General features: G+C 45.8%; 1 protein-coding gene across 8 annotated transcripts in view; it reads right to left on the bottom strand.

Annotated features, from left to right (window-relative positions):
• Window positions 1–7825: 7825 nt before the first annotated feature.
• PROM1 (prominin 1) overlaps window positions 7826–26640 on the bottom strand; it is a 95031-nt gene continuing 76216 nt past the window's right edge. For 3 of the 8 annotated variants that reach the window (XM_080668271.1, XM_080668274.1, XM_080668275.1), the window contains 12 exons: window positions 25270–25373; window positions 23127–23211; window positions 20926–21069; window positions 20241–20312; window positions 18712–18804; window positions 16166–16219; window positions 14450–14530; window positions 13963–14031; window positions 10976–11068; window positions 9127–9242; window positions 8632–8655; window positions 7826–8207 (listed from right to left, as the gene is read on the bottom strand). In XM_080668271.1, the coding sequence (XP_080524397.1) occupies window positions 8177–8207; window positions 8632–8655; window positions 9127–9242; window positions 10976–11068; window positions 13963–14031; window positions 14450–14530; window positions 16166–16219; window positions 18712–18804; window positions 20241–20312; window positions 20926–21069; window positions 23127–23211; window positions 25270–25373 (966 nt within the window). In that variant the 3' untranslated portion in view covers window positions 7826–8176. Of the gene's footprint in view, window positions 8208–8631; window positions 8656–8763; window positions 8916–9126; window positions 9243–10975; window positions 11069–13962; window positions 14032–14449; window positions 14531–16165; window positions 16220–18711; window positions 18805–20240; window positions 20313–20925; window positions 21070–23126; window positions 23212–25269; window positions 25374–26640 lie in introns of those variants that run through there. The other 5 variants (XM_080668273.1, XM_080668276.1, XM_080668277.1 and 2 more) reach the window with 3 other exon arrangements.

Raw genomic sequence — 26640 nt, 5'->3', positions numbered from 1 at the left:
TTCTCATCACATCCATTCTATGATATGGGAAGCTGTGATTCACCCCATTTTACTGATGGAAAACTGAAGCATGGCAATATTCAGGGTTTGTCCAAGGTCACACAGCCAGGAAGATGAGGAGCCCAGAGTTAAATTTGGGACTCCCTGCATCCATTGTCTGATCTTTTCTTACCTGCCATTCTCAGTAAATGTTGGGTTTATGAGTGGATGATCTGGGGAACACATCTCAGTGTCTGAGTCCCTGTTTTCAATGAGGCACCTGAAGTGACTGTTGGGCAGAGGAATCCAGGGGCTCTGAATGGCTGGTAGGGAGCAAGTTCCTGATCTTGGGATTTCTGCTGAAAATATTCAACTTCGAGTCACGCATGGGAACCTCATTCTGGTCAACCTTTGATAGGCAGTCTCGTACCGGAATGACAGAGCTTTCACTTAACCCCTGTCACATAACCTCTCCTAACCTCTGTGTATGCATCTACAGATTGAGGACTATCGCAGTACCTCCCTTAGGTTTTCCTACTGAATTATTTATGGGCATAATGTAAAGGAGGACGATTTGGTTCAGAATGGGGACTCCATCTGTATTCTTTAAAAACAGACATATTTTGTTTGATGTTAAACATGGAGAAGGAGACTCACTTCCCAAAAGAAGATGTGAACCTCATTATATTTTGCCTCCTCCCTTTTCATATCTGGGCACAGGAAGTTGTACTTCTCTTCTTAACTCAGCCATAAGAAGAACAATAGTACACAAATGGTAATAAATGGCAACCGACCTGCCTTTGGGACTGAGACACTAAAGAGCAGGGGTACTGCGGCAATCCGGTAGGTCCTGGTGGTAAGGTCAGCACTGAGCTCCAGTTGGCTGAGAACATGTGGCCTTGGGGTTGGTATTTTCAAAAGTCATAATTTTTTTTGTATATACATTTTTTGAAATAAATGGAGAGTTCCTGAACTTTTAAGAAATGCCCCAACATCCAGATGTGAGTATATGAAATTGAGCTGCCATCTAATTGAAATTTTCTAAAAGTGCTGGCCTGGCCCATAATAAAGACACCAAGAGTCCTAATTGTGGTTGGATTCCACTCAAGCTGTGGATGTCAACTGGTTTACTCAGAGGTTCAAAGGATCTTTTCATAAATGCCATTAGAGGTGGCCATTTCCCCAAGCTCTAAGCCTCTTATAAAATCAGCTCATGGAGAGATCCATCCCCATTATTGCGACCACCACCTTATAGAACATACCCTCCCCAAATAGGCACTCACAGTGTGGTGTTTTAGGAAATCATTTGGACGTAGACAAGATAAAGCAGCTTTGTTCCACAGGGAGATATAGATCAAGGTGGCCTCTGAAATAATGAGGAATTCATCTTGATCCTCAGGACGCAGCCAGCTTTTTTTTCTGGAGGAAGATTGTTAAGTCAGAACACAAAGTGTATTTAAAGGAAACACATGGACTCCAGGATCTTTTCTGAGAATGTTTCTCTAAGCTTTGGCAGGAAATATGGGACTTCCCACTCTGGCTTCCCATGGACCTTCAGCCTTCCTGTGATCTCATCCCAACTTCTGCCTTGATCTTTGTATTTCAAGCAAGAGGGGCACAGTATTAGGCCAAGCTATGTAGACCTTTCCCTGTTGGCTCAGCCTGTCATTCCAAACTCATTTACACACACACACACACACACAACAATAACAACAACAACAACCTGGCCATACTAGGATACTCATTCACCACTTTCTGAATACTCAGTTCACTTGCCCACTTCCTGCCTTTGCTCCTTCTGTTCCCCATACTTGGAATGCTCTTCCAGTCTTACTTTGCTAGGCTCACATTGGCTCATCCTTCAGGATCCAGCTCAAATAGTGACTTCATATACAGACATTCTTTCTATTGGCATCATTGGTCCCTGATCTTGCCCATGCCTCCACCTTTTCATGGATGTTCATGGAGAGAAATAGACTGTCACTCCCAGTAAGTGCTCACAATGCACTGACATTGTGCTAATGTGTTTTCCCCATACTATTTCACATCTGGGTTCACTGAGAAAATTCTATACTTTTACTACAGGGCACTGGGGAAACTGGAGAGGGTTTGGAGCCCCAGCATGACTGTTCACAGCAGATTCCCACAACCTCCCTATACTCCCAGGATCCAGGGCATCACTGACTCACGGAGAATGGATTACATAAAGGTGCCTCACTTTTTTCATAAGAATCCCTGGAGGAAAGTCCAGCCTGGATCCTTGTGGTACAGATGTGGAGCTGAGGCTCAGGTCACCCAAGAACATGCCTGACACACAATTCAAGAATTAAATTAAGGCCTTTAATATTTGTATTAAAAAGAAAGTAAGGGTCATTCTTGGATAAATTATAAACTCTTCTTTCTCCCTCCCTCTCTCTCCTTTCTCATCCTCTCATTCATTTTATATATATATATATATATATATATATATATATATATATATATATATATCTGGTATTAGTTTTACAAAATATATGCAAGATAGTTCCACTGTGCCCACATCTCACCCAGGATTCCCTGTGGATAACCTCTCACATTATAATATAATATTTATAAAATGATGGCAGCAATGTTGATAAGTATTACTCAAGTCCATATTTTATTTAGACTTCCTTACTGTTTATCTAATGTTCTTTTAAAAATCATTTCTAGACTTTATTTTTAAGAATGGTTCTTGGTTTCCAGCACAACTGAGCAGAAAGTACAGGAAGTACACCCGCCCCCATCCCGTTGCTCATTGACACTGCTTTCTCCGTCGTCCACCAGAGGGTACAGGTGTAGCAAGGGATGAGTCTTTCTGACATACCACAATTATACAAAGTCCATGCTTCTTCTAACAGTTCACTCTTGGTGTTGTTCAATCTGTGGATTTTCACAAATGTACAATGACATATACACATCATCATAATATCATAGAGAGTATTTTCACTGTCCTAAAAATCATATGTGCTCCACCTATGCATGTCCCCTCTTCCTAACCCTTGGTAATCACTGATCTTTTTCCTGTCTCCATAGTTGTGCCTCTTCCAGAATGCCATATGGTTGGAATCATACCAGGTAAGTTCATTTATCATCTCCAGGTTTTTCATATCTTTTTAAAAAAGGAAATCATTGTGAAACAGGTTAGACATGATTTAAAGCTATCTGCTCCTTTTGGATAAAATTCTGAAGCACACAGATGGCTGTGCCCCTCTACACACACACACACACACACACACACACACACACACACACACATGCACTTACATACATACACTCTTGTGCAGGTACATCACACATGTGCACGCCCACCACCTCTGTATTTGAGGCAGAAGAAAATATTGAAAAGTGTCCCTTTGGAATTTTCAGTCTTTAACTTACGTTCTTTATCAAGAGTGCTGGCTGCCACCCTAGAAAGCTGGAAAAGCAGGGAGACAAGCTGTCCTTTCTCTCTGTCAATGTTGTGAGTCACCATGCATGTCAGCTTGTGACTTGCTACTTCACCTCATATGAAGAGGTGAAGATGAGTAGAAGAAAGGCACCAGAAACAAGCTCTACAAAGGCCTGGGAGGGAACCCAGGGAGAATGGCACCAGGCCCAGAGAGGAAAGGACTAGCACATGCTGTGGGCTGTTTAGGGAAGAGAGGGAGGCAGGAGAAGACTACTGAAGGAACTGGGGTGGCCTTTAACCAGACTCATTCATTCTGCATGCAATCTCTCATTCTGCTGTCATTCATTCATTCATTCTTCTATTCATTTAAAAAGAACTCATGAAGCAACAAGCATGTCCCAGGGTCTTTCTGTAATGGACTAGAATGCAGCCAAGGAGACATGATCCTTGCCCTCAAAGAGAAGGCAGACAACAGGGGGAAAGACAAGGATGTCAACCATGACAATATAGAGGTAATGACTATGTGGGAGGAAAGGCTACGGTGCTTAAGGTGGGGTCATCTAACTGAGCCAGATGCATCTCGCAGGCATTTCTTAAATCCTTCCTGCAGGGAGTGGGATGGTTGTTGAAAAAGTCAGTAATTGCCCCCGTGCTCAAATTGGCCCAACGTTGAAATAATCCTTAGGTCATTGAATGTGAGAGGAAGATATGTATTAGGGATGATGTTTAAATGTATAAATTCAATTAATTTGACAAATATTGACTGAGTGCCTACATGAGCTCAGACAGGATATGTGTCATTGACTAGGTTTTATAGCCTCTAAAGTAGTGGAAAGTATTAGCTGGGTGATGCCAGTTGCTATAACAATAAAGCCCCAACTTAGGGATTGAACACACAGGAAAGTTATTTCTGCTTCACCTAAAGCCCCAAATGGGTGTTTCCACAGTGGAATATCACCAACAAAATTCAGTTGTTGACTCTATAACCCCAGTCTCGCTAGACTTTGTGACTGTAGCTAAATTGTTTACACAATTTGGTAGTTTTCTGTCCTGGGCATGGCTAATACTTTTTTCTCAATCTCTTTGGCACAAAGTATCAAAGATCAATTTGCCTTAAAGATCACCTGGACCTGCAAACACTGTCCTGAATTCTCCCATTTGCCACCAGTGGATGGCAAAGTAGTGGCATGAGCCTTCTTTCCAGGTGGTGACTACACTGATGATATCTGCTAATAGGCTCCAAGGGAGAGCAGGGGACAGCAGCTTAGGAGCAGATTCTGACTCATATAAAAGCAGGGGTGTTGAGTCCTGAGCAGATCTGGGGTCAGCCACCCAAGTCAATTCTTGAGGGTACTAAGAACTGAGGCTCAAATATTGATTCCTGAGACAGTAAAGGAAAAGTCACATGACCAAAAAGGGAAACCCAGACTGAGTTGGACTATTTTGGGGACAGGAGACAATATGTGCCTCATCCAGGTGTTTTGAGCCCTGTGTATAAACTAACCACAATTTGTAACAAATTTGCCTGGGTAGCAGGTGTGAGATTTTGGCCACACCAAAGTAGCACTTGAGACTGAGCTCTGCCATATTTTTGGGTGTCAGGATCTACAGCCACATGACGTCACACCATTCCCGGCAAAGGGCTAATAAACATGTCATTCAATAGACATTTCTCATTCTCAGCTGGTGACATCAGCAAGGGGTGGAGAGGACTTTAAAAGCGTGATTGGGATAGATCGTGTTGCTGGTCTGATTGCTAGATAGACCGTATGGGCAGTGTTGTGGACTATCTACATAGCCAGACATGTGAGCATTATGGCAGCTGATTCTCAGAGGGGCTGTGACAGTGGCTGTCCAATTGTGTGTGTGCACCTCTGTGATGGGAAGCAGCAATCAGTGATTTGAACATCACTTGAGACTGAGCTCTGCCATATTTTTGGGTGTCAGGATCTACAGCCACATGACGTCACACCATTCCTGGCAAAGGGCTTATAAACATGTCATTCAATAGACAGGGTCCTCACCAACCATCCTGGCACTCAAAGTCTGTGTGCAAGATACTCTGGGAACACATGGACCGGGGTTGGGGATGGGTAGGAGCTGCAGAGCTCAGGGTTGAAATTGAGCAAAGTTAACCATTTACCATGTAAGCCTTCCCCTGGAATTTTCAAGCCTTAATTAGATACCAGAGTTCCAAAAATAGTTACCTCAGACAGATTCTGCCAGTGCCATTCTTGTCTAAGTGGCAGACAGAGATGCTTCCTACTCTACTTCTTCCCTTTCTTTTGCTTTTGGAACCAAATGGAGACTCCCCTTCTGGACATCACACATGTAGGCTGACTAGCCTTTGCTTGAAGCCCTACTGACCAGGAGTTCACCGCCTCACAAGGAAACTTGACCTGCTATTTATTGGAAGCCTATCATGGGTGAGTGACATGGGCTCCACTTTGAGCCTATCAGTGCCAGGCACCATGCTGATCATCACATCCATCCAATGAGGTGGGGGCAATCCCCGCCCCATTTACAAGAGGGGATGAGGCTCAGGGAGCTCATGTTGCTTCTCAAGGGAGAGCCACATTGAACTGAGGTCCATTTTCCCTCTGACACATGGTGGGGAACCAAAGGAAATCAAGACAGGAGCTTTGTGCACAAGTGTTTGCCATCTAGCTGGGAGACAGCAATGAAATACATGCTCATTTAGAAGAACAGAGAGGTGGTGAAAATCACTGATTGGACCTAGGGCAGTGGTTCTCAACCTTTCTAATGCCGCGACCCTTTAATACTGTTCCTCATGTTGTGGTGACCCCCAACCATAAAATTATTTTCGTTGCTACTTCATAACTGTAATTTTGCTACTGTTAATGAATTGTAATGTAAATATCGGTGTTTTCCGATCGTCTTAGGCTCTACAGCAGCGGTTCTCCACCTGTAGGTCGCGACCCACAGGTTGAGAACCGCTAGCAGGGTCGCCTAAGACCATCAGAAAACACAGATATTCATTAACAGTAGCAAAATTACAGTTATGAAGTAGCAACGAAAATGATTTTATGGTTGGGGGTCACCACAACATGAGGAACTGTATTAAAGGGTCGCGGCATTAGAAAGGTTGAGAACCACTGACCTAGGGGGTGCTGGCAGCAGTTCAGGAAAGGCAGGACGGCCTGCAGAAGTCCCTACACAGGAGGAGAGGAGTGGAGATGGACATTTCAAACTGATGGTGAGCTTCAGGGCTGGTGATTAGCCCCGGACACACTCTCAGGACTGGATCTGCCTTCTGCCTTCCCTCCTGCAGTGGTTAAATAGGCACAGGCTGCTTTGCCAGCAATTCATTGTTTGTGATGGGGCATAGCCGCATTTCTTGGGCTATAGACCAAGACCTGTCCTTTACGGTGATTTGCAATATAGCTTGGCCAAGTTTACTGTGTTTTGGACTCATCTGGAAAGCTTGTTAAAAATACACATTCCTGCTCAGCTGGTGTGGCTCAGTGGTTGAGCGTCAACCATGAACCAGGAGATCATGGTTCTATTCCCGGTCAGGGCACATGCCCAGGTTATGGGCTCTATACCCAGTGTGGGGTGTGCAGGAGGCAGCTGATCAATGATTCTCATCATTGATGTTTTTATCTCTCCCTCTCCCTTCCTCTCTGAAATCAATAAAAACACATTTTAAAAAATACGCATTCCTGGGCCTTACCCTCAGTGTGTCTGGGTTGGAGTGCAAGAATTAGTATTGCTAGAGCTCCCCACATGATCCAGTTGCTTTGTGTCCTCAGGCCACACTTTGAACAGTGCTGATTTACACTGAATTTCATCATCAGAAAACACAGGACACCTATATGGTGGTTTTAGATTGAAACGTTAGGAAATGGTCTGTGCCAAAGCCACCCCTAGCCTCTGCTGTCCATGTACTAGGAACCAGGAGCCATGGGATGGGGGACTTGGATCCTCTTCCTGCCTGGACACTTAAGGGCTGCTGTGTGATGTTGGATCACTCACCTCTGTCAGCTTCAGGCACTTGTTTATCAATAGGAACATAACTGCTGACTTCATAGGGATGTGGTGAGGATTATATGAGGGGGCAGGTGAAAGGCATGGGGTCTTCATAAGAAGCAAATGTGAAGGCAGAGGCAGAAATCGGAGTGCTAAGTCCATAAGCCAAGGAACGCCATGGACTGCCCTCAATCATCAGACTCTCAGAGACAGGCATGAATTCCCTCAAGCCCTCTAGGGGAAACCAACTCTGACTGCATGTTGATTTCAGACTTCAGATCTCCATAACCAGGAGAGGATGCATTCCTGTTGCTTTAAGCCACTCAGTTTGTGTACTTGGTTATAGCCACCCTAAAAAAATAATACAGTGCCTTAAATAACTACTTTTTTTTTCAAGAAGATATTGAAATAAGATATTTTTCAATAAGAAGACTGGAGTCATATTTTGGAAACCATTCTTTTATTGTTCACACGCATATCTGCTATTTGCTGAACTTCCTCCAACTACAAGTCTAACTTCCTGTGCAATGAAATGCAACAAAATTCATGTCTGGTTTCAAAGACTAAACTGAAAATGAATGAATGTGTTACACATTTAAACTCTTAGGGAAGGCTCAGATGGTGAGAGCCCCACTTCGAAAGGTGGAAAGCAGGGGCACACTTTGCCCCCTGGGCCCATGAGGGCATGTTTCAGACGCTACCACTGAATCTGTAAACTCCTAAAGGGCGGCTTCTCTTCCAATAGTTGGAGACGCTGCAGACCGAGAACCGTGCAGTTGATCTGTTCACCAGCTTTGCTCATAGAGGCTGAGAGGCTGACTTGTGCATACTGTAACACAAACAAACATCCCCAAAACACCGCATTATCTCTAAGACTAAGTAGTGACATCATGGATTATAGAGACAATATGTAAACAGTCATGTGACCACTTGTTAAATCTACAAAGGCAAAGGTGCTTCCTTTAAGAACAAAATATCAAAGCAACCGTTTTATATATTAATGCATTTAACATACAATTTTCATTAATTCAGCAAGTATTTCTTCAGCATCCATATGCCAGTCCTCATTTTTAAGAGACATCAGCATTTATTTTTATCTGGACATATCTATTGTTGTTATGTAATTTTAAGACATTATTAATTTAGCTTTAAAAGTCCATTGCATAATAATAAAGACACTCTTCTCTCTCCCCTCCCCCACCCCCGCCAAAGTCTCACCCTATGAACATGGTTTAAAAAAAGAAAAGGCTTACTTTTTCATGGGCATATTTTCAACACTATAAAATACAAGAAATATATAATTATTTCTTTTAAATTACTATCATAGCTCAACAGCTGCACTCCCCGCCCCACATTTTTAGTCTAATACGATGTTGACAGAGCCAGTTCAGGAGAAATACAGGTTGAGAAGGAGATGAGTGATGTGAAAATAAAGTGTACAAGGTCGCAGCACTCAGAGTGAAGGGCAGACCACAGGGTCCAAATGCAAACTAGTGAAAACAGCTACAAAGTCAAGTGCCAAGTCCCCGAGATGGAACTGCAAATAAGAAATCAGAAGGCTGGTTAAGGAAGCTGAGGAGAGGAAGCAAGCAGGAAAAAATAGTTAAATCAAGCCTGAGGAAGTTGGTACAAAGAAAATATCTGAACAGAGATGACCCAGTAATTTAAAAAAAAAGAAAAAGAAACAAGTTTCATCTCATCAGAGCTCGTCTTTAGCAAGCTCTGTATGGGCAGTTGCCCCTACTTACTCTTCGTAGACATCCTCCGAGTCCATCCTCCGATAGTACTTGGCCAGCTTCACAGCAATAATTATAGCCGGAAGTAGCAGAATGGTAGCTTGTCCTATGCCAAACCAAAACAAATTCTAGGGAAAAGAAGAAAACCGGGAGGATTACATGCATGAAGATGGGAAATGGGAAACAACAGCTACTTGGCAAAAAAGAATTCTATTTTGCAGTTTTTAGAAAAGTGTTCTAATTTCATTCATTGAAACCACTGGTGAACTTGATAGGAGCCAGCCACTGGGTAACACGCTACAAATTATTACAAGTGAGGGAGCCAGGTTGGCTTCTAGGACATGCAAAGTAGCTGTGAGCCAGCCCCCTGTGCTGCCAAGGATGCAGCATGGACAGCCACAGGCAGGGGCTCCAGGCCCCTTGGTGAATTGTTCTGATGTTACAGTGACTAGAACCTCTCCGGACTTTGTCCTGCCTCTGAACCGTAGACAGCAGCATCCTCACCCTATGACATTACTGTGTGAAGAAGATGAAGCAAAGTGTAGTGCGTACTGGGTTCTCAACAAACAGTCCATATTTATCTTTTTTAACTTTTATTGATTCTAGAGAGAAAGAGGAAGGGAGTGAGAGGAAGAGGGGTAGAGAGAGAGAAACATTGATTTGTTGTTCCACCTATCCAACTACATTTTTTCATTTTTTTAAAAATCTTTACCCAAAGATATTTTTCCATTGATTTTTAGAGAGAGTGGAAGAGAAATGGAAAGACAGAGAGAAATATTGATGTGAGGGAAACACATTAATTGGTTGCCTCCTGTACACCCCCCAACCTGGCCCGGGCTGGGGAGGAGCCTGCAACGGAGGTACGTGCTATGACGGGTACATCCCCTTTGGTTCTTAGGTCGATGCTCTGTCCACTGAGCCAAACCAGTTAGGACTATCCACCTACATATTGGTTGGTTCTTGCATGTGCCCTGACTGAGGATTGAACCCACAACCTCAGTGTATCAGGACGATGCTCTCACTAACTGAGCTACTCCATCAGGGCAACAAATGGCCCATGTTTAATTGAGCCAATCTTTAAGGTAGCTCGTCGTCGTCTGGATTCAATCCTGTTTTGTCTGAAAAGCAATGTTAAAGTACTTTTTAAAATAGTTGCCAATATCCCTAAGTCAGATTTCATAGAGAAATCTAGATTTATGTCTTTTCTTGAAAAGTCTCAAGTCAGGTCTCATAATGTCGAGCCCTTCCTCCCACACAGTAGCATCGGCTGGGGCTGAGCGCTGATTCTTCCTTCCGGAGGGTGTCAGCAGCAGTCTGCCATTCAGCATTGTTTAAACTGGCTCAGCAATCAGAACCGAATCAGCTGCACCACCAGATGATGCTGTGTGTGCCCAGCCAGGGTCTTAATGTGTCCTGCTTTGTGAACCTACAACCTGCGAGGTCTCAGGAGAGGTTCAAGTGTTCGTCCTGTGCCTTCGGCTACTCCTGTAAGCAACTCTAGAGCAGTCCTCCCCAGTCCACCGTGAGGCAAAGGCAGCTTGGATTAAACAACAACCGCCCAAAGCCACCAATGACTATTCCTTTCCAACTATTCTGGACAAATAGTTTTCTTCACAAGGGTCTCCTACCTTCTATGAATACAATTCTAATAAGGAACGAAGAATCGCAGCTAAGTCTTTGACTTTTCTAGTGAATTGGGTACCAGAACACATTCATTTCCACTTCAGATTTTAGGTCTAAACGTAACACACCTGAGCAGAAAACTATTTTATGTTACAGTGTGTAGCACAATCTCGGGGGGAGGAGAATCAAAGGTAATGAGGTTGTCGCCTGTCCTTATTTTGAAAGATGAAATTCTCACCATGGGTTTGGTAATGTACTTGCACAGAAAGACGTCAACAGCAGAATCTAAAGCAGTGGCCACAGGTTTGCAGGCTGCGATTTTCTCCATGACCTGAGGGGTAAAGAAACACAGGCAGACTCTGAGCCAGAGCCACGAATTCAGGAGAGCCAGGCATGCCGTGTTCCTCCGGCCTGTTTTCACAAGAACTTTTTTATTCTCTCAGCTGCGATTCGGAGCTGAGAGCTGGTTTCTGTGGGTGAGTTCTAAGACGTAAAAAAGTATGTGTTTGAAAGCAAGATCTTGATTCTCGTGGAGCCTCGGTTTCCAGTTTCCTCACTTGTCATTTGGAACAACAGGACCCATCCCACTGGACCACTGAGAGAATAAAAAAGTACACCTATCCAGCAAAGTGTCTCAGTCTGAATTCTTACCTGACCCCTTTGGGATCTGACAAAGGATGCGGGAAGAAAAATGGAAAGCTGGTTAACTAATAAGTGCCCATTTTAGAACCGGGGCCAGCAAACTCTTCCTATAAAGGTCCAGAGAGTAAATAGTTTAGACTTTGCAGGTGAGACTGCCCGACTCTGCCATGGCAAAGGCAATCACAGATGATATCCAGACATGGGTGTGGCTGTGTGCCAATAAAGTTTTATTTACAAAAACAGCAGTACCTGCTGACCCTGTTCTAGAAGACAGAAAACAATGTACTCATTAATGAGGTGAAAGTAAATAAGTTCAGTGAATCCCAGACAGATGCTCCGATCCCATTGACTTAAAAGAGCTACATTCATTCATTCACTCAAAAAACTTTGGAGTATGGCCCTAACCGGTTTGGCTCAGTGGATAGAGCGTCGGCCTGCGGACCAAAGGGTCCCGGGTTCGATTCCGGTCAAGGGCATGTACCTTGGTTGCGGGCACATCCCCAGTGGGAGGTGTGCAGGAGGCAGCTGATCGATGTTTCTCTCTCATCGATGTTTCTAACTCTCTATCCCTCTCCCTTCCTCTCTGTAAAAAAATCAATAAAATATATTTTAAAAAAAAACAAAAAACTTTGGAGTATGGACAATAGAGTGTGTCTTATTTCTCTTCCATCATTGGTTGGCTCACCTATAGACCTTCCAAGGCAACTCATGTTAATAACCTTATGTCTCTCCAAGTTCAAATGATGTTACACACTCTCTGTATAGGCTTCTGTTAGTTTCACAGAAAGTGGGGTAGGGGCTCATATTCTGTATGTTTTTCTGCATCTCGCTTTTCTCTCCAAGTCGCATGGTGTGGCTCTGATCATTTTGTACAAATGGCCACTTAATATTCCCACAGTGTGGCTCGTGTATAACACAGCCATTCCTGTCTAGACTCGCTTTGGTTCCAGAGTGTTTGCTTTGTATTCCAGGTATGAATGTGACCCAAATGTGGTCCCTTGGTCTAGTGGAGGACATGTGCAGTAGTGATGGTGGTGATAATAATAATGCATTTCCTCCATCACCACTCACTTGGATGCTGGCACTGAGAAGATCCTGGGGCCCTCATACCTGGGGCGTGGGAAGAGGTGTCAGCACACACATCAAGAAGCTGGCTCTTAAAGGACTAGGTGCATGGCCCACCAGCTGAAGGACAGTGGGGACTAGAGGCAGGGATTGGCAAGGGGGAAATGATATGCAGAAGGAATTGCATGGAGAAATGTGAATGTTTGCCTGGCCAGCATGGCTTAGTTGTTGAGTATCATCAACCTATGAAAGATAGGTCATGGTTCAATTCCCAGTCAAGGCTCAATCTCCAGTGGAGGGCATGCAGAAGGCAGCTGATGAATGATTCTCCCTCATCATTACTGTTTCTATCTCTCCCTCTCACTTCCTCTCTGAAATCAATAAAAATATATTTTACAAAAAGAAATGTGGAAGTTTCAGGGAATCAAGCAGCTGAGTGTGGCTGGAATATGGGGTGGGGCAGAAAAGAAGAAGATGGCCAGGCAGTTTGGGCTCACATGGTGAAGGGCCAGGGATAGGATTTGAGAAGCCCAGGGCTGCTCAGGGGTAGCCCAAATTTTCCTGAGTCACTAAACTTCTTCAAGCCCATTTGGCTGGCAGCACCCACCCAAGTTAGTCAGCTGCAAGCATCGCCTTCCCCACAATGGAATAATCCTCGAGGGGAGCCAGCCCAGAGCTCAAGATGACAAAAGGCATTTTCCAAGACACCATATTCCACGAAAATTGGGTGCTGGGAGCAATGTGCTACCTTAAAACCCCTGGAAACTTTACTCTTCAACTTTTCCGATATATTCATGGAGATAAAACCATTATGGACTGAATTGCGTTCCCCAGAAGTTCACATGTTGAACTCCTAACCCCAGTACCTCAAAACTGTATTTGGAGATACGGTCTTTGAAGAGACAAGTCAGTTCAAATGAGATCATTAGGGTGGGCCTTAATCCAACATGATGGGTACCCTTACAAAAGAAGAAGAAATTTGGACACTCACAGAGGGATGACCAAGTAAAGACACAAAAAGAAGACTGTTATCTACAATCCAAGAAGAGGGGCATTAGAAGAAACTAACCCTACCAACACCTTGATCTTGGATTTCTGGTCTCCAGAATTGTGATATGATAAATCTCTGTTGTTTAAACCACACCTGGCTGACTACCCAACAATGTGTACAAACCAACCTCCAAATGGACTCTAACTTAGGGAGCTTATGGTTCACTTGGGGAGACACAGTCAAGTGTGGCAAGAATCCCTGTGAGGAAGGTGAGCCCAGGAAGCCGGGAGAGTCAAGGAGGGGCCTATTCTCCAACCTGGTGGGAGGCCTGAGGAGCCACACAGTGTGGATAGCACTTGTACTGAGTCTCATGGAGCCTCCAGTTGTGGTCCCTGTATTCAAGGTCTTTTTCTTTATCTCCCACCAAATTATTGGAATTTGATTTTTTTTTTCCTTCTGAATTTAACCTAGAAAATGACTGTTCTAACACACGACCTCCTTATGTTCATAAAAGAGAAACTACTTACAGAGATCTTGACCCAGTTCAGATAACGTTCAAAATATGCAACGATTATATCCGCGTACTCTTTACTTTCCTGGAAAGAAATCAAAGAGTAGGAAAACTGTTAGGATGGACTACTGAGTCAGGTAGTTCTGGTCACATATCTACTTATTGGCATACTGATTTTTTTTTTTGATTTTTTTTTTACATCTTCTTTGGCCCCAGCCAGTTTGGCTCAGTGATTAGTGTCAGTCCTCGGCCAGTCAAGGGCATATACCTGGGTTACAGACTCAATCCCCAGTCCTGGTCGGTGTGTTTGCAGGAGGCAACAAATCGATGTGTCTCTCTCACATCAATGTTTCTTTCTCTGTGTCTCTCCCCATCCCTTCTACTCTCTCTAAAAAAATAAATGAAAAAATATCCTTGGGTGAGGATTAACAAAAAAAAAAAAAAAAAAAAAGAAAGAAAAAGAAATAAAAAAGAAAGAAAAACTATTTTTTAAAAAGTCTTACTTCAATAATAATAGATGGAAGATTGTTTGTGATGAATTTCTGAGTAGAATCCAAAGAGTCAACAATATTGGTCACTTTCACCTGGAAAACACAGCAATAATCGACATGGTATCAAGTGATAAAAAGGTTTCATCGGACAGTTTGAGTATCGATGTGAGTGCTTAATTCTATCCCACACCACCACAGCTTGTCAGGCAAGGGGACCATAGAACCAGCTCAAGGCTCCAAGGGCAGGGGGAAGGACACAGATATGTAGCAAGCATTTCATTTAAGCCAGATACTGGGCTAGGTCCTTTATCTGAATCACAACACTGAATACTCACAAGGTCTAAAGGAAGGTATTGTGTGGCCCCTACCCAGTTGATAAGCCAGGAAGCCTAAGACCTGGAATTTGAACTTTCACTCCAAAGTCCACATGCTTTGCACTGTCACACAAATAGGAACAAGGCCACTGCCCACCCACAGGGCAGCTTGTTGCAAACGTGGGTGCCCAGAGACCTCAGGGCGCACAGCCTAGCCAGTGAGTCAAGGGCTGATCTCTGCCCCCACTCGCCCCTCTTGAAGGGCAGTGCATAGCTGCATGTTGTCACCCTCAATTCTGAGGTGTGTTGGGGTGGCACAGGACCTGCATGAAGCCACCAGTCTGTCTCAGATTCCCTTGGCATGGGACATACACTTAGGAAATGGCAACTGTGACTGAAGGTCCAGGCAAGGTCCAGAGCAGAGTAAACCTAATAGTCTTCAGAGGAACTAAGTCAGACCTTGGTACATCAACAAAGAGGCAGGCTCAGTGCTGCCCAGGGAGAAGACCAAGGGCCATCTAAGGAGCTCACGGTTTACTGGAGCAGTGGGCCGGGCAGGTGAGACCTAGTCAAATATGGCAAGAATCCCTATGATGAAGGTGGACATGCAGACCTCCGAGGAAAGCCCGGGGAAGGACATGGAGTTTTCTGTGGTGGGGCTGACCTTCAAAAGCTTCAGGGCAGCCCATTGCATTCAATGAGAAATATCCCTGAGCTGCCCGTTGACATTGTGGCTACAGCTGAATGCAACACAGCCCGGGAGCTCAGTTTCCGTTGTGGGAATGTTTCCCACTCAGAGAGCCCCTGTGGTAAACTGTCTTAGCTGGTCATGATGACTGACACCTTCCCAGGCACAGCTGCCTGGTGATGACGGGCTTGTTTGTGGGGCAGGCTTTGGCCAGTGGATGTAGAGGAAGCGGCTGTGTGCTGGTTCTAAGAAATGGCTTAAAGGGCAACCTGTGTTCCTATTCGTCTTCTAAATTCCTGTTCTGCACTCGGAGGACATGAGGTGACCCAGGCAGAAACTGCTCCTCCAGGCTGCTCTCTAGGGAGGGCAATACATGGAGAAGCCTACAGTCCACCCAACAGTGAACTCAGAAGGCACTGAGACCTGGGGGCTGTTTGTTAGGCAGCATTATCTTGGTGAAAGTGACTGGTGCATCTTCTAAGTCTGCATCCTACCCATCAAAGCACAGCTTTCCCATGGGCCTAACCACGTGCCAAGATGAGGTCTGTACTGATAGAAGTACTTACTGAAAAATTATGGTAGGAAAACCCAGTTTGGCATTTAAAATAAGGGAATCAATCATTGGGACTTTTTAAACATGTAAAGTACCTGCAAAACCAACATCTCTCAAAGTCTCTATGTGCTTTATAATAAGACCCGTGACTGAAAAAGAAAACACATCCTTACTTTCAATCCACTGCCTCTTTGTTGAAGCTCCTGGATGTTACTGTGTAGTTCTTTCTGACAAATAAACAGAGGCAACAGTTTCCAGCTGATGACACAAAGCAGCAAGATCACACACCTTGTGCTCCCCTCTCCCCCCAAGGTGGCCATCAAACCCAACTTCACTCTGAAATGCGCGTAAAAACACCAATCTCCAGTAATCGTGTGTACCACATACACCTCTAGTGTTGGGAAACTGGAAAATCAGGATGCGTATTCTAGAGCCCCGAAGGGCAGCGCAACGTATACAAGGCCATTACTTAAAGTAAAGCTGCCCAACGAGAGTGGCTTAATGTATATGGTTTAAAGCAGGGACTGGCAAATGTTATCAGTTTCAGACCAGACAGTAAAGAGTTGAGGCTTTGCGGGACATGCCCTGTCGCAACCACTCTACTCTGCTCTTGCAGCCAAGAGCAGCCACAGCTCATCTGTGAATAAGTGAGCACAGCTGAGTCCCAGCAAAGCTTTATTTGTAAAAGCGGGCAGCGGCCAGCTTTCTCCCACAGACTGTAGTTTCCAGGGCCAGAGTTAGCTAACCTCTGGTTTACACTGTGGGTCATGAGTACAGAATAACTCGCCTATTTGTAAACAGGTTGTTCCAGCTCTGAAAAGACCATGGAGCCCTGAGTCTGCTTGAAGGAAGGCATTAAAGGGACATGCAAAACCCAGCTTTTAATGTGAACAAATTTGGCCCAGCCAGTGTGGCTCAGTAGTTGAGCATCGACCTATGAATCAGGAGGTCATGGTTTGATTCCTGGTCAGGGCACATCCTAGGTTGTGTGCTCAGTCCCCAGTGTGGGGCATGCAGGAGGCAGCCAATCAATGATTCTCCTCATCATTGATGTTTCTATCTCTCACTCTCCCTCTCCCTTCCTCTCTGAAATCAATAATATATATATCCTAATATATAAAAACCCTGGGTTGTAACATCCGGTAACGACCGAGGCATGACCAACTAGAAGTCAGTCCTGCAGTCAGCACTGCAAGCGTGGTGCCCCAAAACTGACTGCTGAGGGGGCTGCGAGTCAGGGCCAGAGAGAGGCCTGAAGAGAGAAGCAGGGACTAATCCATTGCCTCTGTGGCAGCTTTTGATCAGGACTTGCCTCTCTCTTTCTCTCCCAGTCTGGCCAGCAGCCGTGCCTCCATTTCTCTCCAGGCCTCCAGTGGGGCTGCTGATCAGCCCTGCCTTTCTGATCAGGCCCTGTTGGTAGGCCCAGAGACGCTGACTGGCATGGAAACCAACCAATCAGAACCAAATTGACTGGCAGAGGAGGGCAGTTGGAGGTGAGATCAGGCCTGCAGGGGAGGGCAGTTGGGGGTGAGATCAGGCCAGCAGGGGAGGACAACCAGGCTGGCAGGGGAGGGCAGTTGGGGGCAAGATCAGGCCGGCAGGGGAGGGCAGTTGGGGGCAACCAGGCCGGCAGGGGAGGGCAGTTGCGGGGGAGATCAGGCCGGCAGGGGATAGCAGTTGGGGTAAGATCAGGCCAGCAGGGGAGGGCAGTCAGAGGCAATCAGGCAGGCAAGCAGAGGCAGTTAGGGGCAATATGCAAATTGACCATCACTCCAACACACAAGATGGCTGCCCCCATGTGATCAAAGATGGCTGCCCCCATGTGGACACAAGATGGCCACCACAAGATGGCCAGCAGGGGAGGGCAGTTGGGAGGAACCAGGCTTGCAAAGGAGGGCAGTTGTGGGCGATCAGGCCAGCAAGGGAGGGCAGTTGGGAGAGACCAGGCCTACAGGGAAGGGCAGTTGGGGGAGACCCAGGCCTTCAGGGAAGAGCAGTTGAGGGTGACCAGGCCTGCAGGGGAGGGCAGTTGGGGGTGATCAGGCCTGCAGGGGAAGGCAGTTAGGGGCAAACAGGCTGGCAGGGGAGGGCAGTTAGGGGCAAACAGGCTGGCAGGGGAGCAGTTAGGCATCAATCAGGCTGGCAGGGGAGTGGTTAGGGGGTGATCAGGCTGGCAGGCAGAAGCAGTTAGGGGCAATCAGGAAGGCAGGCAGGCGAGCAGTTGGGAGCCAGCAGTCCTGGATTGTGAGAGGGATGTCCGACTGCTCGTCCCTTGAGGGGTCCCAGATTGGAGAGGGTGCAGGCTGGGCTGAGGGACACACCCCCCCCATGCGTGAATTTCGTGCACCAGGCCTCTAGTATATATATAAATGTGAACAAATTTGTGCTGGGCATAAACAAGTATGGCAGAAAATTGTGGAGAGCACAGCACAAATATTAAGAAAATTCAATTAGAGGACTTTGGGGATACGTTAATGAATTAAAAAGTTAGAAGAAAAAAAGAGAGAGAGAGAGAGAGATGATAAAATCTATTTCTAGTAGCTTCTGAAGTTGAGGTCAAGTGAGCTAATACGCTTCTCCAAATAGCTCAGCTTCTCGGCCCGAGGCCAATCAAATTTGACCCTTGTGATGTGCACACATGTCCTTGGGCCACAGGAAAGCTGGCCAGTGAAATGGGCCGTGGTCAGTTTGCAGGGAGATGCCAGAGGCTGACTATTACCAGTTCTGGTTCGACAGGCAAGACCTTGGTAAAGTGAATGTCTCTGATCTCTTTTACATTCCATGCCAGGGAGTTTTTTAAGTCTCCAGGGGGCTACAGAGAGAAGAAATAAACACAGATCAACCACATTTTTCCAGATGGCGGAGCACTTGAATGCCCAGCCCTTATGCCGTGATATCTGTGGGCCTGGGGGCTGCCGGGAGGGGCCTCGCGAGCTGTGAGCTTTAACCCACATTCATTAGCCATCCTGGGCACCCTGGGCTGTATTCCCGCTCTCCCACCTCCCGAAATGGAGCTATAAGTCACTTTATAGTACCCATGTCCCCGTTTTGCAATGAGAAAACCAAGGCTTGACTGAGCCCATATTCTTGAACTCACACTGCAGTAGGGTTTACTGTGTGAAGGGGTAACAGTCCTCCTGCCCCCTCTTACAGGTGAGGAGATTAGGGCACAGACGGGGAAATGTCTTGCCCAGGGTCCCATAGTTAGGAAGTGGCTGAGTCAGGATTTCATCCTGGTCTTCCTCCAGACCCCAGGTCCCCACCCCCCCGCCGCCATGCTCTGCTGCTTCTCGAAAGGGACCATTTCATTGCCAGCCAGCAGAGCAGCCAATGTAGGGGATGCTGATGAAGGAGGCTCAGATGGGGTCTTTGCCTTCCCTCAGCCAGTTCTTTTTTTTTTTTTAAATGTATTTTTATTGACTTCAGAGAGGAAGGGAGAGGGAGAAAAAGATAGAAACATCAATGAGAGAGAATCATTGATTGGCTGCCTCCTGCACACCCCACACTGGGGATTGAGCCCGCAACACCAGCATGTGCCCCGACCAGGGATTGAACCATGACCTCCTGGTTCATAGGTCGACACTCAACCCCGAACCATGCCAGCTGGGCCCCTCAGCCATGTCTTATTGGTGATACGGAGGACCACACAGAATCTCCTCCCGTGTCCTCAGTTACTATCCCCTGCGCTGCATGGAACACCTATACATATGGGTTTGGCAGAGGAGGGGTTGCTGAGGAGAGAACAGAGCCAGTGATAAAGCCGTTATGGGCACCAGCACCAAGCACAGCGTTCAGGAAGAGCTGTGTGCACCCCGAGGCCACCCTGGCAGCCTTCCCACGCTCAAAGACTTTCAGACCACACGGCTGTGGCTGCTGATGGGAACTTGGAGAAGTCTTGTCAAGCAGGGATTATCTGCTGGGTCAGTGATGCTCAGTGGTTGAGAGTTGACCTATGAACCAGGAAGTCACAGTTTAATTCCCAGTCAGGGCACATGCCCAGGTTTCGGGCTTGATCCCCAGTGTGGGACATGCAGGAAGCAGCCGATCAATGATTCTGAGTCTCTTATCGTTGATGTTTCTCTCTTTCCTCCCTCTCCCTTCCTCTATGAAATAAATTAAAATATTTTTTTTAAAAAAAGAAGGGGTTTCTTGTGGTGTGAGGAACCCCTTCAGTAACTCCCCTAACATCCATGTTGGCATTGGACATCAACAGGGATTTCAGAATTTAACCGGGCCTTCGGGACTCACCAACTTGTCGGCTTGTGCTTTTAAACCACTTGCATATGTTAAGAGCTTCACTTTGGTTACTGGTTTACCTGTCTGAAAAAAGAGATTAAAAAGAACCATGTCATGATTATGGGATTTTTAAATCTTAACAATGTCTAACAGGCAACAGAAGGAACATGGTCCATAAAGTCGGGTAGACACTCATACATAGCATCTACATTCGTCTTTAGACACATGCGACCATACTATACGACCATATGGAGAACTGAAGTACTGATTGGCACGTGCTGTCATGCAGATGAACCTCAAAAATGATGGGCTACATGAAGGGGCCAGTGAAGGCCATTAAACACAAAGGTCACATCCTGCATGACCCCATTCATATCCAATACCCAGGACAGGCAGATGCACAGAAATGGAGCACAGGTTGGTGACAATCAAGGGCCGGGAGTGGGGGATGAGGAGCAGGTGCTGAAGGGTCACAGGGATCTGTTTTGGGGCGATGGAGGTGTTCTTGTGCTGGATGGAGGTGGGGGCTTGTGTCCCAGTGGGATTAACCTGAAAGCTAGTGAATTGCTCACTTAAAAATAGTTGCTTTTCTATTATGTGAATTTCATCTTAATAAAAAAGTAAATCAAAACAGACTAAAAAATGACTTGTGTTCTAATTTCCCCTCAAAGACCAATTGTGCACACATGGGTCATACCTCAGCCAAGTAAGTGTCATAATCTATTTGCTCCACTCCTGAGACACTGAAATCCAGAAGGTTTCTTCTTCCTTCTTCATTGAGCAGGACAGTGTCAAGGTCCAGGTCCATCTTTTTAAATTCAGCGTTCATGTGTCTGATATGCTGTGCGATAAAAAGTCATAAGTAAGTCCATCCTTCAAAAAAGTCACAGGGGAGCAATGAAATTACACCGGACAGCCCTGGCCGGTGTGGCTCTGTTGTCTGGGCGTCATCCCTTTAGCACCGAAAGGTTTCTGGTTTGATTCTCAGTCAGAGCACATGCCCAGATTGCGGGCTCCACCCCCCACGGGGGGCATGCAGGAGGCAGTCAATTGCTGTTTCTCTCCTTCTCCCTTCCTCTCTCTCAAAAAAAAAATTTTTTTTTTTTTTTTTTTTTAATTACAGGGGCCCGACCAGCATGGCTCAGTGGTTGAGGGTTGACCTATAGACCAGGAGGTCACAGTTCGATTCCCGGTCAGGGCACATGCCCCGGTTGCAGCTTGATCCCCAGTAGGGGGTGTGCAGGAGGCAGCCAATCAATGATTCTCTCTCATCACTGATGTGATGTCAATAAAAATATATTTAGAAAAACAATTACACAGGACAAAAAAACAATACACAGGCACTTGGCTGGCATTTCTTCTTGACTCTTCCCTTCCCTCCCACTCCTTTCCTGCTTCTTTCCTTATGCCCCATGCAGAGCGCTATGTGAGGAGGTGAGGTGCAAAGCAAAATAATATCACATCTTTAGCCTCAAGGACCTCAAAGGGCAGAGGCAGTATCATAATAAAGGCAGAGGACCTGCACCAGGACACCAGGGGTCGCGGAGAACCTTCTAGGAGAGGAGGCTGGGGAGGGCAAAACAGAGAAGGTGGCTTCTGAGTGAGTCTTAACGAAAGAGATGCTGAAAGAGGGCGGGCAGGCTGCGTCTGGGACAGGAGGCACAGGCACTGGACTCAGGTGGTCAGGGAGCATGCGTTTATGGGAACAGGGAGGATGGCCTGGGGTTGTCCTAAGAGCCAACCAGTAGTGCCGGGTGGCGTGTGGTGCCCGAGGACCCTGGGCCCTCCCCACCCACCGCTACTCATCCTGGCACACAGAGAGAACAGCTGATGGCAGGCATGATGGGAAAATGTGCGGAGGGCATTTATTTTGGGCTTGGTTACAAAATTACGTTTTTATTTATGTATAGAGGCAAGGTATATTTAGGGAAGATAATCAATACAAAATGTGTATACTGTATCCCCCTTTTTTAAATTTATGTTTTGTTAATCCTCACCCAAGGATATTTAGAGAGAGCAGAAGGGAGAAAGGGAGGGAGAGGGAGAGAGAGACACACACCTATTGGTTGAGACACACACACACACACACACACACACACACACACACGGGCTGACACTCTAACCACTGAGAAACACCAGCCAGGGTTACTAGTATACTGCTTTCAAATAAACTCCTCACACAGGAAAACTGTCAGGCCATCATGACACCGTGGGGTTACTGGGGGCCTTTTGTGACACCTCAGTGGACAGGCTGTAGGGTTTGGGGAACAACACGTCCCTGGTACCCCTTGTATCTGCTTCCGATTTGGAAGTCCAGAGGAGAGAAGGCTCCTTAGATTCTCTCCTCACAGCTGAGAAGCCCAGAGGGCCTGGAGGTGTGGGGGAGTGGGGATGGCCTTGAAGGATGGCACCGTGGGCCTGGGCAGCTGAAACTCTCTCGCTCCCTCTGCTGGTCAGAAGGGGCCATTTCATCCTGTCCCCTTCCATTCCTGCTCCCACGCTGTCCCAGGCCCAGGGCCAGCAGAGCTCAGGCAGAAAGTGGTGGCCAGTCTTACAGAGCCAATCTCCCCGCGAAGCAAGAGGGGCTTGCTCCTCTCGGAATACTGACCCTCAGGGAAACAGAATCTTTCCCTCGGAGGCCCCGTCAGGGCACAATCAACTGGAGGTACTCGTGGCTCAAGAAAGATGCAGATTGGGGGGTGGGGGGGAGGGATGCAAGTGTGTTGGAATTAGATAGAGGTGAGGGTTGCACAACCTTGTGAACACGTACGAAGTGTCACTCTAAAGTGGTTGATTTTTATATGACTTTCACCCCCGTTTGAAACAGCAAAGACAATCGGATTGGGGAAAGAGCACAGGAATGTCCTGGCTGGTTTCGAGTGTGTTTCGAGTGTGTACCTCCTCGATGGTGAGACGCTCACTGACATTGTAGATGTTCTCCAGCTGCAGGGCGGTGTAGATGCCTTTGTTGTCTTTGCAGTCCCTGTGGGGATAAGCAGAGTGACCGTGAACCAGAGAGGTAGCTGTGGCTCCCTCTGTCCACTGCCAATGAGGAAGAGAAAGGGTAACAGTCTCTGTTTAATCTGTGAACAAAGTGGCCGCTGGGGGGTCCACGCAGCAGGTCATCACCAGCGGCGGCCTGAACCCCTGTGGTGCCCACCTTTCCTGACTTCGTTCCCCACTTTACAAAATGTCCCATTTGGAAACAGATTCAGTAGGATCGGTAAATATGTTCCCTGTCTGTCTCCTCTGTGTTCTTTCCAGATCTGTGAGGAGTAACACATTTATACATCGGGAAGAAATCAATTCTCATTTAAAAACACCCTAGCCCAGCTGGTGTGGCTCAGTGGCTGAGTGCCAACCTATGAACCAGGAGGTCAGGGTTTGATTCCCGGTCAGGGCACGTGCCCGGGTTGGGGGCTCGATCCCCAGTGAGGGGCGTGCAGGAGGCAGCTTATCAATGATTCTCATCATTGATGTTTCTCTCTCTCCCTCTCCCTTCCTCTCTGAAATCAATAAAAATATTAAAAAATTAAATTTAATTCAACAAAAAACAAAACAACACTTACTATAAGTAGGTGTTATAAGGCATATCTTTATTAAACGGTTCTGTCAAGGCCAAAACCGGTTTGGCTCAGTGGATAGAGCGTGGGCCTGCGGACTGAAGGGTCCCGGGTTCAATTCCGGTCAAGGGCATGTACCTTGGTTGTGGGCACATCCCCAGTGGGAGGTGTGCAGGAGGCAGCTGATAGATGTTTCTCTCTCATCGATGTTTCTAGCTCTCTATCCCTCTCCCTTCCTCTCTGTAAAATATCAATAAAATATATTAAAAAACAACAACAACAACAACAAAAAAAACGGTTCTGTCAAACCTCTGCCAGCCCATCTCTCTCCGTATCCCCAGGGCTGAGCTTCACCCACTACACACCTGGTTGGAGGCATATTCTAATGGCAGGATGGAGACACCCAGGGGGCTACCGACAGGTCAGGATCCTTTGGTAGAAACCTGACTTGGCCTCACCTCTCTGTGCTTCCTTAAAATGGGAAAACCACCTCCCCTGAGCCTCAGCTGATGCATATTTCTGCCACCCACACAGCCACTTCCTGAGGGTGTGCCCTCCCTGTGCTGCAGCCAGAGTCCTCTGGCTCTGAGAGGTGCCTTGAGAAGAAACACTCTACATCCCTAGGAGGTGTGATAGTCCTCCCCAGGGAACCCCAAGTAGGCTGGTGCTGCTGGAGCAGAGAGCTTGATGTACTAACGGAAGGAAGACTAGAGTTCTGCAGGAGCCAGAATCACAAAGAACATGGTCTTGTCCTCTCCGCATAGGGATAGTTTAATCGTGCACAGAAACACCAATGGATTGATAATGTTTGCCTAGAACATGCTGTTGAGAAAAATCCTGAGAGGTCTCTGGGCTGAGTAGAAGACCACAGTTGATTAGCAGTGTCTGCCAGGGGGGGCAAAGTGCAAGGATGGTGGACACATGTGCCACTCATCTGCTGTCTCTGCTACAGGAGCTGAGAGACACTGAAATGTCATTCCTGTTGCACAGCAAGGAAGGTCACAGAGGCCCGGTGGCAGAGCCAGGACTGGAGCCCAGGCAGCCCCCGCCACACAGCCTGGCCCTTGAGCTGCATCACCATTCACGTGTCTGTGGTTTAGACCCACCCACTGACTTTGTGTTACGTGGCATTTATTTGGGGCAGGGTGGTCCTTGAACAAGAGTTTTCACAGGGTCCCGCTATGCATTTTAAAGTCACCTTCACCAGTGTGTCCTAGTGATCCCTGGACAGGGGGACCTTAAAGCACCACCATTCCAAGGCCTAGCAGGTTCTCAAGGGCAGGATCATCTTCTTGGTCTCATTTCTACTATTTCTTTGGTAAGACTAGAGAACAGCTTAATTCTGAAACTGGCAAGTCTGGTCATTAAGGTTAAAGACACTTTAAAAATAAAATTCTCATTCTGGAAAGAAAACAACATTTGAACTAGCAAAACAAACAAACAAACAAACAAACAACACATAATGCAATTACTTATACCTGTAAACTTGTTCAAAAGTGAGATTAATATCCGGTTTGTTAAGTACCATGCCAGAGAGATAGTATTTCCAATTCTTATTTAGTAAATATGGTGTGTCCAGAATCTAGAACAAATTTTAACACTTTTAAAAAAGACAGTTTTACACTAACATATACACATATAATAAAAACAATATTATGTTAAGTATATTTTAGGGATTTTCATGTCATGATGCTCCTCATTGAGGTTCAATTTAAAACTAGAAAACAAATAGTGTGTTTGGAATAAATCAAACCACCACAGCGTAGCATCAACAGAAATTATTGAAATTAGTTTGGGGAACAGTACTTCTTAGTAAAACAAACACATTAGAAATGACAAGAAGAATAGAACATTTTATTCGGAGTAGATAATAGAAAGCCACAAAGCGGTTGACCCAGCTCCTCACTACTTCTCTTTAGACAAAATGAATTAACACACATTCTCTGACTTCACATCATATATATTTAATATGGGCTAATTCATGCATGGCTCTGTATGTGCTTGAGGAGTGGAAATGGTTTAGAAATATTCCCTACTTTTTAAGAATTATTTTTAACCATTTAACACAATATGGAAGATAATAAAGTTTGGTTTGATGTGTTGTTACTATTTTTTTTTTTTATCAAAAGTTCATGTGAGGATAATATGACAAATCAATGCTCTCAATTTAGTTTTTCTTAACCAACCAAATCATTAAAATACCATGACAACAGCTCATTAGTTTAATAGCCATTCACCTGATTTTATGACAGATCCTGAGTTGGAAAATATATATACAGTAAAACAGGGAAACATAAATATGTTTTAAAAAAATCAGAATCTGGAGAAAAACATCGGAGAGCCAAACTTAGAGGGCACACAGGAAAACCCAAATGTCCTTCTAATAAAATGAAGCTAAATGTGAAACGGCCCCCTAGACTGTGTGTAGAAGTTGGGTTTTGAGGGAGAAAATGAGGCTTGAGATCCACTTCTAACTGCCTCATCATATTTCTGCCAAGAACAAACTATCTTGCCAGGAGGCATATAATTTATCATCCCCTTCACTTCAAATATATGGTCTCAAACCATCTGTGTGGGCAATTGTCATCTGGGAAACTCTTTAAAATGTCAGCAACTTCCTGGGGTATGGAGGCACCCAGGGATTTATCTTCTGATATTTCCAGCCGCATTTGGGAACTACTGCTGAGCAAAATTTTCTTCTCCCCATATATGAACGTCCCCATTGATATACATGCCTTAATTCCTGTTACTGATTTCACTTACAAAAAATTAATAATAATAACAGCATTTTTTTGCTCTAATAAATAGAAGGAATCTCAACTTTTTGAATAAAAACCAAACTGCTCATC

The sequence above is a fragment of the Plecotus auritus genome (assembly GCF_963455305.1).
Source record: "Plecotus auritus genome assembly, chromosome: 1".
Taxonomy (NCBI): domain Eukaryota; kingdom Metazoa; phylum Chordata; class Mammalia; order Chiroptera; family Vespertilionidae; genus Plecotus; species Plecotus auritus.
This window is presented reverse-complemented; position numbering and strand designations above follow the sequence as displayed.